Source organism: Amblyomma maculatum, chromosome 7 (genome assembly GCF_055883805.1).
Source record: "Amblyomma maculatum isolate TAMU_Amacu chromosome 7, ASM5588380v1, whole genome shotgun sequence".
Lineage (NCBI taxonomy): Eukaryota > Metazoa > Arthropoda > Arachnida > Ixodida > Ixodidae > Amblyomma > Amblyomma maculatum.
Window position 1 is genome coordinate 35,150,964 of NC_139350.1, and position 13,598 is coordinate 35,164,561.

The following is a 13,598-nucleotide window of genomic DNA, read 5'->3' on the forward strand; positions in this document are numbered from 1 at the left end:
CGAGTACTAAACCCAACGCCTTTCAATCTTACTCTTGTTGGAATTGTCGACTTTATAACACAGTCGGCGCAACTTTCAATATATGCGGACATCTGCAACTGGGATTCAGGAGTTACGCGCCCACAAGTTCGAGCGAGGCTTCAAAGGGCAGCAAGTATAGTTGCGTCCTACCTCCACCTACGAGGTCTCAAGATATCAACCGAGAAGCGTTCGCTAGTTGCATTTACACGCAAGAATATGTCACCTTACCCCATACGCATTAATAATAAATCAATACCCTGCGAAAGCAGCCAATCGTTTCAAGGAGTGATCATCGACCGAAATCTTTCGTAGACCCCCCATATTTCATTCATGAAAAAGAGGCTGACAGCGATTGCTCACATACTTGCCTTCCTTGGGGGAAAGTCATGGGGGGCATCAGTGCGGACGATGCTCCAGCTGTACAATGCATTATTTATAAGTTTCCTTCGATACAGCTTACCTGCACTTGGAAATATCAGAAAAACCAACTTAAGAATTCTACAGAGCGTTCAAGCTCAAACTCTGAGAACGTGCCAGGGATTGCCGAAATGTGCCTCTACGGCTAGTACAGTAATAATTGCCCAGAAGCACTCCATCGTTACCTACCTAGCAGTTGACACGCTGAGGACACATTTTCGACCCATTTCCTGTGTTCCCTCTCATCATTTGGCCATTGTTACTATAACCAGACCGCGTACACCGTTTATAGAAACCGTTAATGCACGTCGGGCTATTCTGCCATCTACGTTTACACCCGCCTCTAGACCGTCCTCTCCACTATGGAGCCTGCATCAACCCAGCGTGCTTCTTTCGATACCCGGCATCAGGAAGAAGGTCGAGCTATCACCGACAGAACTAAAACAAGTCACTCTCGAATACTTCCATGAGCACCATGGAAACCGCTTGCCCGTCTACACCGACGGCTCAGTGAATGCCGTGAGTTCTTCAAGCTCCATAGTCATCCCCGAAAGGACTACAGAAATAAAAGCTCAAACAATTCGCCTGACTTCTTCGACAGCACCAGAGCTAACCGCTCTTAGTGTAGCAATTAAGCCTATTAGTCAGCAGAGCCCCCAGCAGTCGTCTATTTTCACAAAATTCGAAAGCAGCCCTCCAAGCCTTACAAGCGGCGCTTCGCCGCGGCGCCCATGAGAAACTCGTAACGAAAATACGACAACTTCATCACTATGCCATCAATAAAGGACACGACATCATCTGTCAATAGCTTCCAGGACACAGCAGCATAGCGGGCTATCTTCGTGCGGACGAGGTTGCGTAAACCGCCCACCAAGTCGGCGATTGTGTGTTTATACCCTTTTCGCAGGGCAGACGCAGCGGGCTGCAGGCTTCGCGCACTTGTGCGGGAGCTCACGCTCGCCTTGTGGAATTCTGGCCAGTTCGCGAACTCCCGTTTGAAATTCCTGGACGCTGACCTGAAGCTCCAGCTTCCACCCGGCCTAACCCGACGTGGTGAAACTTTGTTGTGCCGCCTGTGGGTTGGTGTAGCATTCACAAGCTTTTATTCGTTTGTGATAGGTATGGCAAATAGCCTTGCATGTGCAGCCTGCGAGTTTGACGAGACTATAGGCCACATATTTGTGAGTACCCCACATTCAGTGCGGAAACTGCCCCTGCGGTGCGCTGGATCGTCTAGATGGACACCCGCTGACAGAAATCAAAATTCTAGGTCTCTGGCCGGGGCGATCGTCGTCGGTGAAGGCCTCCCAGGCACTGCTCCGCTTCACTGAAAGCACGGGCCTGATCGATAGGCTGTGATTTTGCTGTGATGTGAAGTGAGGTGACTGACTTGATGTGACGTGACATGGCTGTGATGCGACTATACTGACTTCACCCATCCCTCTCTTTCCCATCACTTTTATATCCACTTACCCTCTTCCCCCAGTGCAGGGTAGCAAACCGGTTTCTTTTACCGGTTAACCTCCTTGCCTTTCCTCCTTTTCATGTTTTTCCCTTGTTTCCTTCCTTCTGGGCAGTCAAGTCCTCTTAAGAAAGTAGTTTGTGAACATTCTTTCTCCGAAGACGCTAAACGCGGAGAAAATTTAGGCAAGTGCATTATCTTCTTGAAGGAAGCAGGGGTGAAAAGGAACTTGTTTTTCGCACTACTCTATAAACATCTTTTCCCTTCGATTGTCGAACTTTGCACATTACAGTAAAGTGTTTGGTTTGGCTTGTTTTGCGGGATTTCACTTCCCAAAGCGACTCAGGCTATGAGAGACGCCCTAGTGGAGGACTCCGTAAATTTCGACCCCCTGGAGTTATTTAACGTGCACTGACATCGCACAGCACACAGGCGCCTAGCTTTTCGCCTCCAGCGAAAACCGGCCGCCGAAGCCTTTGGGAACAGTAGTCGAGCGCCCTAACCACTGCGCTACCCCGGCGGGGTAGAGTAAAGTGTGATTTACTGTGAACTCCCCATTATATTTTTCCTATATCAATTGATACTGTTTTGATAAAATAAATTTTTGTGTGTTGAATTTTGTGTCCGATATGAAGGCGACATAAAATTGTTCGGTTAACAGTTTTTGAGAATGTGATTATTTTCGTCAATAACTGCCTTCATTGGGTGTAGTTTATTTACTTCGTTATCCCACGCTGCTTGCTATTGAACTTTCATTTTTATCTGCACAGATTTCGTGCAATCGTTATGTGCCATATTTACTCGCGGTATATCGGCGCACTCGGCTGCTTCAGCCCATCCATCCGCTCCCTGTTCGAGGCTGATTCCAACATGGCTGTACGTTCAACAGACATAATCTAATGTCTTCGTCCTTCGCCTGTTATCGAGCTATGTATTACGTCTCCTACTAAAACTTGTATTGCATTTCCGAACTGTAGTGCTGTGAACACTGTGAGATGGCGTAGACGATTCTGTCATGAATTTTCTTCTGTATTATATTTTATACATCCACCAAATTCCGTAAAATTGAACAGTGAGGAAACATGTTCACCAAAACAACCGCACCTGACACTTTTATTTGGTTTTTATTTAAGCGCTTCCACGTGATGTCTGCATTTTTTGTTTACTGCCAGGAACCCCAGTAATGCATAATCATGCGTCTTTGTTGCGAAATTGCGAAGTCGCATACAGCCTCGGAAGAACGCCAAGGTTGTAGTGGGTAGGGTCTCCTGGCGATATCAGGCAGCGTGTCCAGAGTGCTTAATCCTTGGCATTTTTCTTCAAAGTGACGGAGGAATGTTCTGATAGTTTGAGGTCTCTTACGGAAAACTTACTTGAATGAACACTTCGTAACAATAGCCTAGCAGTCAAGTTTTGGTAGTAGACGGGATTTTAAGACCTAGGTGCATGGTTGTTCTACCTGCTAGGGGCGGTTTGTTGCCTCTGTACCGAATTTGCTTTGGTTCCTGTCCCGTACGTTCCCCTCGAACGACTCAGGCATGAGAGAAGGGCTGCCTTTAGGCAGATTCTAAAAGGAACCAAAACGTAAGCTAGAAGTAACCAAACATAGAACCGAAGTAATAGTATCAATTCAGATCTCTAGTATCGACAAATTAGTAATTGTTTCTTGAATCAGTCCAAGAAGAAAATAAACAGCAGAAACGTCTGGGCCCCATACTCGGTCGTCGAGCCACCCTTACAATGCAAACAAGTAAATTATTAAGTGCGTGAGCTTGTACAGCATTCGGGAATGATAGCGTTATTTATGGATTAATTGTGGCACATTCTGACCTACAACTGGCCAACCATGCGTCTGTTTTTTTTTTCTCGAACCGTTAAAGCGAGCTTGATTCGCAGATCAAGGTTCATTTTGTAGGAGATGTGTTCTTTCGAAGCTCACATAACCGAGCACACGCTCAGTACCACCATTAGGAGGGAAAAACGTCCATAGTTGTTGTGCCAGGTGTAGAAAAAGGCATTCGCCTAAAGTGTGCCTGCATAATATGCTGCTGAATGCCAGAAGATCAGACATGCGGGCTGACCTATTGCGTGAACCACGCTCCTCATCAGAGTTCCAATTCTTGTGTGGATCAAAATATTGTCAGTACTCCTCGCCTCATCTTGGTGCCGTGCCCTAAAGGAAGAAGTACTTAATATGCATGCTATGTTCCAAAGGCCACATGACATGGCCGCGTACTCACCGGCCAATCAGTAAAGGGCCATGTCTCTTTGCCAGCCACCACCTACCAGAGTCATGCCCGTGATGTCTCGCTCCGAACGTCTACAACGTCGGATTTTTCTGCAGAACGGGTCGTTTAATGCTGCGCACCTTAACACCTCAAGTGCGGGTGGTTGCTTGCCTTGCGTAAGAAGCACAGTACAAGAAACGCGGAATCACTGACACTGCAAGTTAGAGAAAGTACAAAAGAAGCACCTATGAAACGAACTCTAAGGAAGATAAGTAAAATTTGGGAAAGCTCATGAGCCCCGCTTTTTAAAAGCATGACGCAACAGCGCTAATGGCTCCCGCTTGCCGACTAACCTTGCAGTTCTTCATTCGTGCGCGCTTCTTATGCTACTCCCTCAATCTCTAAGCCGTTGTTCTGTGCCTTTATTATGTCACACATACTCATTAGCATGCAGTCATAGACGAGGACATTATGGGAAAGACCATCAGATATAAATGCTAGTCCCCATTTAAACAAGCTGAGCAAACGTACTTGCGTTGTCTAGGGGCAATGCATCGAAGAGCTCTGGGATTCCGATCTCACTCTGCCATCTCAATGGCGAAGCCTGCTGGTTCAGCCATGTCACGTGGTATTGTGGCGTCACCTCACTCGACGGCCATTCAGTACATGCCACCTACCAGAATCACGCTTTTGATTTTCGTGCGTTAGATCTATTTTTCACTTGCGCCGAGGTCACTTTGTTCCACGAATCGTAAACAAACGGCGGTCGCCATGCAAACGGCGCGAGTCCATCGCATAGAAACAGCTTAGCTATGCAAAGGAAAGGCGCACTTTCTTTCACACTTCAAGGCAGTCACCTTAACCGCGCCATAAGGGGATGGAAGGAGGGAGTCAAACAAGAAAAACAAAAAGAGCTGCCATAGCGGTGGGCTCCACAATAATTCCAACCAACTAAGATATTTAACCTGAATATACATCTCATCAGAAATTGCGTTCGAACTGAACTGAATGTCGAATGCGTATATCCCTTTCCGCAGCCAGCCCGGCAGAAAAGAAAATCATGCTTGTTCACTTACAAACAGCACCGACTGCAGCGCTTCGTTTTAACGGTAAACAGATGCTTCGAAAAATTAAAACCATCCCTTATGACACGAAAGGCAAGAGATGCACCTGGAAGCAGACAAAAAAAAAAAAAAAATGAATGAATGAATGAAAAAAGATCGGCGCATGTATAAGGCGGCGAAAACAGGAACGTTGAACAAGTGGAAGCTACGGGACGGGGGAGGAAACCTGCCGCCAGTTAGGAAGGAAACAAGGGGAAAAACAGGGGGGCTCAGAACTGTGAGCCTTTGGAAAAACTGCCACCAAGTTGAACAAAATTAAGGCTAAAGGAAAACATGATAGGAGGCCCAACGAAGCGCGATTGAGAAAAAAAAGGAAGAAATAACGCGGAGCTGCAAAGCCAATACTGCATAAATAAATAAAAAAAAAGCTGCGACCCGCTATAGGGCAAACGGGGGTACCAAATTTTAGACATTGAGCTTGGGATTCAAGAGGTCTATTTGCAAATAGACCACCAGCACAAGAACTCTGTTTTCTTCAGTTAGAAAGCTTAAGTGAAGGATATGAATCGTAACCCTGATTTAATATGCTGCATATACTCACTATTGAAACATGTATGCATTCATCTCGTAGAAAATGTATTGTGGCGCCAAAATACTTCCCTGCAGCGATGCCAAAAATTCAGGTTTTTTTTTTTTGCTTGCTCTCGGAGCCTATTTTTTCCAGTTTTTTTCAAATATTAGATTTTGTCTTTAGCCGAAAGGGATACGTCGTTCAAACCGCACTGGATATATTCTATTCCAGTGCTCCGAGTGAACTTGACGCATAAGAATCACCTTCGCAATTACAGCTAGGACAATTGAAAAAGACGTAGCTGCCTGTATCTCATAATTGTTTTTAGTTTAATTTAAGACAGACCGCGAAGGTGAAAGTGCGCAATATTTAAATTCTAGTTCAGGCTCATTCCGAATTCACTCCCTCTGTGTATATAAGAGGGGCCTGTTATATAATCAATCAGCATGAGGTTTTGCGCTTTTTTTTTTTTTTGGAATGTAATGGCGCCAGGTTTTTATTATAGAGGTAATTCTAAGTATGGTGCATGATTTTAATGCAATTCGGATAATGTTTTAAGGATTGGATCAGAAATGGAGGAAATCCTTTCTTGAGGAAGGGGTGCAGCTTCAATCAATATGATGTGGAACTAAAGAGAAAGAATAATAACTACTGAAGAAATGAAAAAAAAAACAAACAACAAATCTTGCTGTTTATTGAAATTTTGTAGTCACCCCGAACGAAGGTAGAATGCAGAAACTAATTATTTCCACACTTTCGTTGAGTATAGGGCTTGCTTTCAACTCGAATTGAATAGGAGCGTCCACATATGCCAGAGCACGCGGCAAGCACATGGCAAGCCCGAAAACGCGCGTAACGACCTGTTAATAGTTTATTGCAATTGCACTGCAATTTCCCGTCATGACAGGTTATAAGTAGACAACTGTACGATAATGTTGCTGGAAGACAAGAGAAAATGCAAACGCCATTGATATTTGGTATACTCCTTTCACAGCTGTGAGGGGTACCAGAGAAAAGCAGAATGACCATGTCAGACAAATGGCGCACGTCTACGCTGAAGTTCCTTGCTTCAATTATTCATCCACAGGAAACAAGACAAGACGGAAGAAAAAAAAAAAAAAACAAGGTTGCGTTTCAAAACGTTTTTGTATTACTCCGTACCTGTATTACTGTTGTAATCATTTCGTTTAGTGCACATATGCTGCAGAGAAAAGAAGCGGTAGTAGGGTTGGTAGGTTATAAAATAAATAAAGCAAGATGTAGTTGCGTGCCGCAGTAGCTGACATTTATTCCTAGGATATCTGATCTGCAGCCGCAAGAAATAAAAGCGAATGGGTTGATATAGCGGAACATAAAACAACAAGAGCTATAGTAAAATATACTGGGCAGAAATGTATTTGCAGATATAAGTTATAATCGCCCTTACACTGCATCTATATTACGAAGATAATGCAAAGCAACCAGCTGGAGTTTTATAGTCCCGTACAGTGAGTGACAGAAAAAAGCGCAGAAATGCTGTTGCCACATTCAGAACGTTCAGGCGGTAAATTTGTAATGAATAGCAATGTCGAACGGCATCTTTTTCCGGTGATCTGGTCGAAATTACTCCGTAGCCATCCACTACGGCTCCCATTTTTCTCTTTATATTTTCACTCCCACCCTGTCCCTTCTCCTTACGGCGCGGTTAAGGGGTGCGCAGAAAGAAGTTTGACAGATACTGCGCCTTTCCCTTCCTGAGACCCAATTATCATTATTAAAACACTACTCATGTACAAAAAGTATTAGGAAAAACCTGAGGCCGCCGATTGCGTTGAAAGGCAAGACCATGAGTTGTTCAGTGGTTAACACTCTCGGCTAATGAACCCGAGTACTCGGGTTCGATTCCGACCGCGGCGGCAGGGAAACGCGAAGGCGTTCGTGTGCTGTGCGATATCAGTGCCCGTTAAGGACCCCCAGGTGGTCAAATTATTGCGGAGCCCTCCACTACTTGCACCTCTTTTTCTTGTCTTTGATTCCAACCTCCCTCCTTTCCCTTGAAGTGTGCGCGGTTTAGGTGTCCACCGATAAGTGCGACAGTTACTGCGCCTTTCCTTTCTTCTAAACCAATTTAACAATTTAACGCCGCGGCCCCCCGAAGTCACACTTCCGTTGTGGTTTCAATGACCAGACGACGTCTATACGACTCCCTCACACATTTTAAAGCTTGACTGGACTAGCAGTTTTGTGTGCATAAATCCAACGGACCGATTAACACCAGTCCGAACCTGGGGTGAACAGCAATTAGATCCCCCTCCCCGTGGTCCAAGGAATTTGGAGCCGCTGACAGATTGACAGAAATCTCCAAACGTGAGAAGAGCTTATTCTCTTAAAAACAGAGGCCGACGAAAGCATATAGTTGAAAGCGACCAAACTAGCCCAGGCCATGGGCGGCCAGCGGCTCGGCTGCGCGCGCACTCGCAAACCGACCCCGCTCCGACCGCGTACAGTTCCACCTCTGCATGCATTAAGGAGGCGACCTCTCAGCGGGCGCGAGATGGCACACTAGAAAGTATTTCCAGCGACCACACCTCCCTATTGTAGCTCTTTCTCTCTTCCAGCTTTTAATCCCTTCTTCCTCCCTTCCTTTAGATCATGGTTCTGGTGTTTAGTCCGTAGAGATTAGTCCGTAGTGACATCTAAGGTGAGTAAAACTTACTTTCGGTTTCGGTTTCTCGGTTTCTGCTCTTTTAAAATACCTCTCCTTGATATTGCTACGAAGATGACGAAGTGGGCAGTGGCGCGGGGTGGAGGGCGTGCCAGGCCCGCTGGCCATTAAAGCATATTTCATCGTCATGTCATCACGTCGTTCTGTTTCTATTGTGTCGTCGTGTTCCACCGCTTGTCATGTCACCACGTAACATTTGGTTGGAGATGCGGTTATTCCCCATCCTCGCCTTGCACCGTAGAAGCCAACCATACGCCGGGTCCATCGGTCAACAGCCCGTGGAGATCGCCGCCCAGCTTTGCCCCAGCCCTTTGTGCTCAGACCTGACCAGCCGCTCTCCCCAGCCACGTCCCCAGCCCTGACCACAACACATGACGACCAGGAAGAGCCCAAAGCCGACCCAACCGACCTCACGACGAAGCGACCTCACGACCACTCGAGCGAAGACAGCACCCCCGCCCAAGCCGTTCGGCGTGTCCATGAGCCTTGGTTTTCGGCAAACAGTGAAGATTGGACCTGATGCTCCGGGGCAAGCATTCATCCCATCTTCGGATTCATTGTGGTGCCCAGCGTTTCATGTCCGAATCCTGTATATGTGTTCATCGTCACTTCATGCGATGGATTTCTAGCAATCGATCGGGACGATCGCTCGGTGGCCCCGGGTAGTGCTACGAAGATGACGAAGTGGGCAGTGGCGCGGGGTGGAGCGCGTGCCAGGCCCGCTGGCCATTAAAGCATATTTCATCGTCATTTCATGACGTCGTTCTGTTTCTGTTGTGTCGCCGTGTTCCATCGCTTTTCATGCCACCACGTAACAATATTTTCAAATCGGTTTTTGGACGAGAAAAAGGTGACTCTAAGTGGAATGTTATGAACAACTCAAAATGCTAAAAAAAAAAAAAATCCCGACGTTGCCCTTAAACTGTCCCCCCATTTTTTTTTCGTTAGTTGTTTACCTCAGCTGCTACGTTTCTGCGTCTTAAGTGTGGCGCTAATAGGATCGCGCACAAGTAGGCGTCCCTCGCGAATGTTCAGAGAACTCCCGTGGAATTACGGCAAACAAGCATTCAGTCATTCCCTCAGTGCATGTGCATCCTAAAACGCTATAGTGCGCTCAATTGCTGCGGAAAGCTGACCTGCAAAGAGAGTCACAAGGGCAGGTGGAGCGTTTTGCCTTTCTACGCACCTGCACCGGAGAGACGCGAAGCGAGCCGTTGTCCCAGCGTTGAATGCGGCTGTGTTCGGCGTCAAGCTGGTGACCTTCCTTTAGCCAGAAGATCTTAGGGGCTGGGTCGCCCTCCGCGGTGCAGTGCAACCACAGCTCGCTGCCCACAGCCACTTCGCTGCGCGACGGTGCCTCTGCTATGCCGGGGGCCACTGAGCGACAAAGAGCAAGAGTTATGCAGAGGAGCAGGTATAGGCACATACAAAACGACCTATACTGCACGCCGGCTCGAGTGTATACTGTACGCCGGCTCGAGTGCTTGCTGACTTGAAAAAAAAAAGTATCAAAACGACGAAAGGGGCGCATCTCAATGATAGCGGACGCTAAGATAAGTACTGTGGTCCAGCATATAGGGGTATGTCGACGTTTCCTGGCCCGACCTCTGCATTGTGCCGTGCGCAGTGCACACCACCAGTCAAGAAATTGAACAATTCTTTAGGGTAGAAATAATTGAGGACGAAAAATACAGTTTCTAAGTTTATAGTTGCGAGGAACTCTAGACTGGCCAAAGTTTAGTGAGTTGTACTCTTTAAAGGTTACTGTACTTTATTTTGTACATAGTCAACACGCTGAAATGAAGCGCGCAAAACTTGAAGAAAAAAGCATTCGTGAGGAGTTCAAGTGTGCTTTTCAGGAAGGTTTCATTGGTATTAATGCTGTCGCACAACTGCCGTAGAAGTGTTTGTACGCGCATAAAATAAACATACCTATTCGACAAGTCATTTGCCTACGTTACACGGAGAGAGTGGGTATTAAGAGAAGCAGCTTAGGACACAGGACACTACGCACAGCTCTTTCTATCACAACATTATTCATGAAATGTGGCTATTCGGTATCTGTTTCACATGCGTAAAGCACGGAACCGGAGCAACTATTCAGGCTGCCCGGATGCAGTTCGCAGGCTCGACCTCTCCACTTCTGTGAAGACATTACCAGCCGACACGCGCGGCAAGTGTGCTTGAGAGAATACTCTGCGACTCGAATGTTTACAGCCTTTGTGGCTAGGAAAATGCAATTCTTTCGTTGCTTTCCATTTGTCATTTCCTGAAGGAAGCTGACTCGCTGCCCTGGCACAGTAGAGAGCTCACTGGCAGGAGCGCTGAGCTGGTTGTTTCAATGTGAATAAAAATGTTGTTTCGAAATAAACGAATTAAACTGCTCCTATGTCACCTCCTGTCATAAACGTACGTGGGATATCTGTCATTCGTTACTAACAGTTGCACTCCCAGCTACTTTCAATGGGCGTGCCTGTCACAACGTGAATTAAATACGTCTCTTTCGCAAACATCTTACTGCCTTTCATCTGAGCAGAAACATAAATGTAGTGCCATTTGATGCAACTTTGTGGTACTCAGCTTATTGCACTTTGAAGTGGTTATATATTAGTTTGACAAGCAACGCTCATCCAACCCCGTAAGTGTTACGACCCGTTCAGCTACGTGCGGAAGGCCTCTTATAGGGCTGGAAGGAGCCCCAATATACAGCACTAAATTGCACACTAAAAAAAAAAAGAAACAAACCTGAACGCGGTCAGCGAGACGGGAGGGTTGCAAATATCGTTTTAAAAGTACGTAATGCATGCACAAAATGTCTTCTGATTTGATGTTTGCTTTCTTTACACCCGAGACACAGCTTGAAATTAGTCAAGCCATTGCGTTACAAAATAAGAACTAACCAAGCACTGAACATCAAAACGCACCAAGTATGTAAGACGAGCTTCTGATATCTCGCAGCAGCACATTTTAGAGGCTTGCGTGCACTTACCCCCGACTACCACAGTGGCCGTGGCCTTGTGCTGACCGGCACCGTTTTCGGCCACACAGGTGTAGGCACCCTGGTCGCCCGGCGCGATGTTGCTCAGAACAAGCTCACTTGCTCCATCCTCTGCACCAGGGGAGTACGTCCCTGCACAGTACACCGGGAGAGCGTTCTGCAGGTCTTTAAACTCTAATCCCGACCTTTCATTTCAGCAGCGAAATCGAAAAGGTGACAAGTCTTGTAATCTCACACCACCTAGTTGTTTGGTGCGGGAAGCTGGAGACACCTAATCTTATTTACATGTTTTCTTCACTGGAATAATGCATGAGGCAGAACACATTGATCAGCACGTCGTATTTAAAAGATGGTTGGTCGTTACAAAGTACAATCACCAATGCTTTCCTTGGCCTCGCCGACTGTTGGCTTCTTTCCTTCATATATATATATATATCACTGTTGTGTTGTAGGCCAGTGCGCTTTCTTCCGTCGTCTCGTTCCTGTTTGTAACGCCCAACAATTTTTTAAATACCACGTGCTGATTAATGTGTTCTGCCTCATGCATTATACCCGAGAAGAAAACATGCAAATAGTGCAAACAGTGGTAAGCCCGTTGTATGCGCCTACGCGATCACTAAATAATATATATATATATATATATATATATATATATATATATATATATATATATTTATGTTTCATAAAAGTCTTCCAGGATAGGTATAAGAAGAGGTAGGGGCGCCGACGTTCCGACGTCGGTTTATTTCCGACGTTTCGGCCCCTACCTCTTCTTATATATATATATATATATATATATATATATATATATATAGATATATATACTTAAGTGCTTCTCACATGCTGCTTTAGTTTCGGTTCTAAAAGCCGAAAGATGGCCGCGATGCCAGAGACAGGATTAGGGCAAATGACACACCGAAATAACTGTTTTATGATCGGTAATATGTCATTTGTTGTCATTGCTAGCTTAAGCATCGCAATGAAATTAAATTGCTATGACCTATCATACCGCAATTTTTTTCATGACTCCTCTGACCCATCATTCGTGTTACAACGTTCGTCCCGTGTTGGTAATGTGCTCTCTGCCCTATGGCGCACGCTTCGAATAGAGATCCCACCGACCTATCTGCGCATGCGCCAGTTTTCCGGAAGTTGCATCGCTGCCATGTTAGTTGTCGGCTGGTCAGAGCCCGCAAATGCAGCTGAGCTACTGAAATCTCCACTCCACACGAACTCACCGTAGATTTTTTTTTATAATTCATCGCCGATAAAAGTTGGTCATGTCGTAATTTTACGAAATTACACCGGCTGTTAATGCAAGGCAAAAGTTAAGCAATAGCTTGTACCGCTCGTCCGGTCGCAAAGCCGTCGACGCTGTCATCACTACGTGTCGGTAACGATCGCAGGCTGGGTAAAAAATCTCACCATGGTAACGTCTGGTTCAAGTTATTGATGATTGATTGGTGTGTGGTAGGCCATGCTGAGTTAAAGAAATTAATGATCAAATAAAGAAACAAAAAATGAAAGTAACTAGAAAAGGAGCTTAAAGGGTATTAAAATGCGCAGAATGAGAAGCCAATGCTTGATCATGCTAAATAAGAAACTTTAAGGTGTGTAATTGATTTATTATTTAACCAAAATATATGAAAAAATAAAAATGGGAAAATGTGATTCATAGATGTCAAATGCTCAGAATGAAAGGACAACGCTTGAATATGCTAAGTAAGAACACTGAGAGTGTGTAACTGATCAAGTTACATCAATCAATCTACAATAATAACCTGGCGCTAGACTACTGTCCCCAGGGATGCGGGGTTCAATACCGGCCTCGGCAGCCGCTTTTCGATGGAGGCGAAAAGCAACGCGCTTGTGTGCTGTGCGATGTCAGTGCACGTTAAAGAACCCCAGGTTGTCAAACTTTCCTGAGCCCTTCACTATACGGTGTCTCTCATAACCTCAGTCGCTTTGGGACGTTAAAATCCACAAAACAAACCGAACCAATCTACATTAATGACCTTCCATCTTTTGTTACTTTCAAAATAAGGCTTTTCGCTTATGATCGGGCTTATTACACTGAAACCAGTAATCTTAATGATGCATGTGCTCTTCAATATGACTCGAAAAATATTGACA

At 45.6% G+C, this 13,598-nt stretch overlaps 1 protein-coding gene across 1 annotated transcript in view; it reads right to left on the reverse strand.

Moving 5' to 3' along the window:
* Positions 1 to 13,598, reverse strand: part of LOC146182965 (hemicentin-1-like) — a 93,147-nt gene that overhangs the window by 54,316 nt on the left and 25,233 nt on the right. The window contains exons 5-6 of the mRNA XM_084608310.1: positions 11,457 to 11,597; positions 9,654 to 9,844 (exon numbers count right to left, since the gene is read on the reverse strand). Of these exons, the coding sequence (XP_084464436.1) occupies positions 9,654 to 9,844; positions 11,457 to 11,597 (332 nt within the window). The remainder of the gene's footprint in view (positions 1 to 9,653; positions 9,845 to 11,456; positions 11,598 to 13,598) is intronic.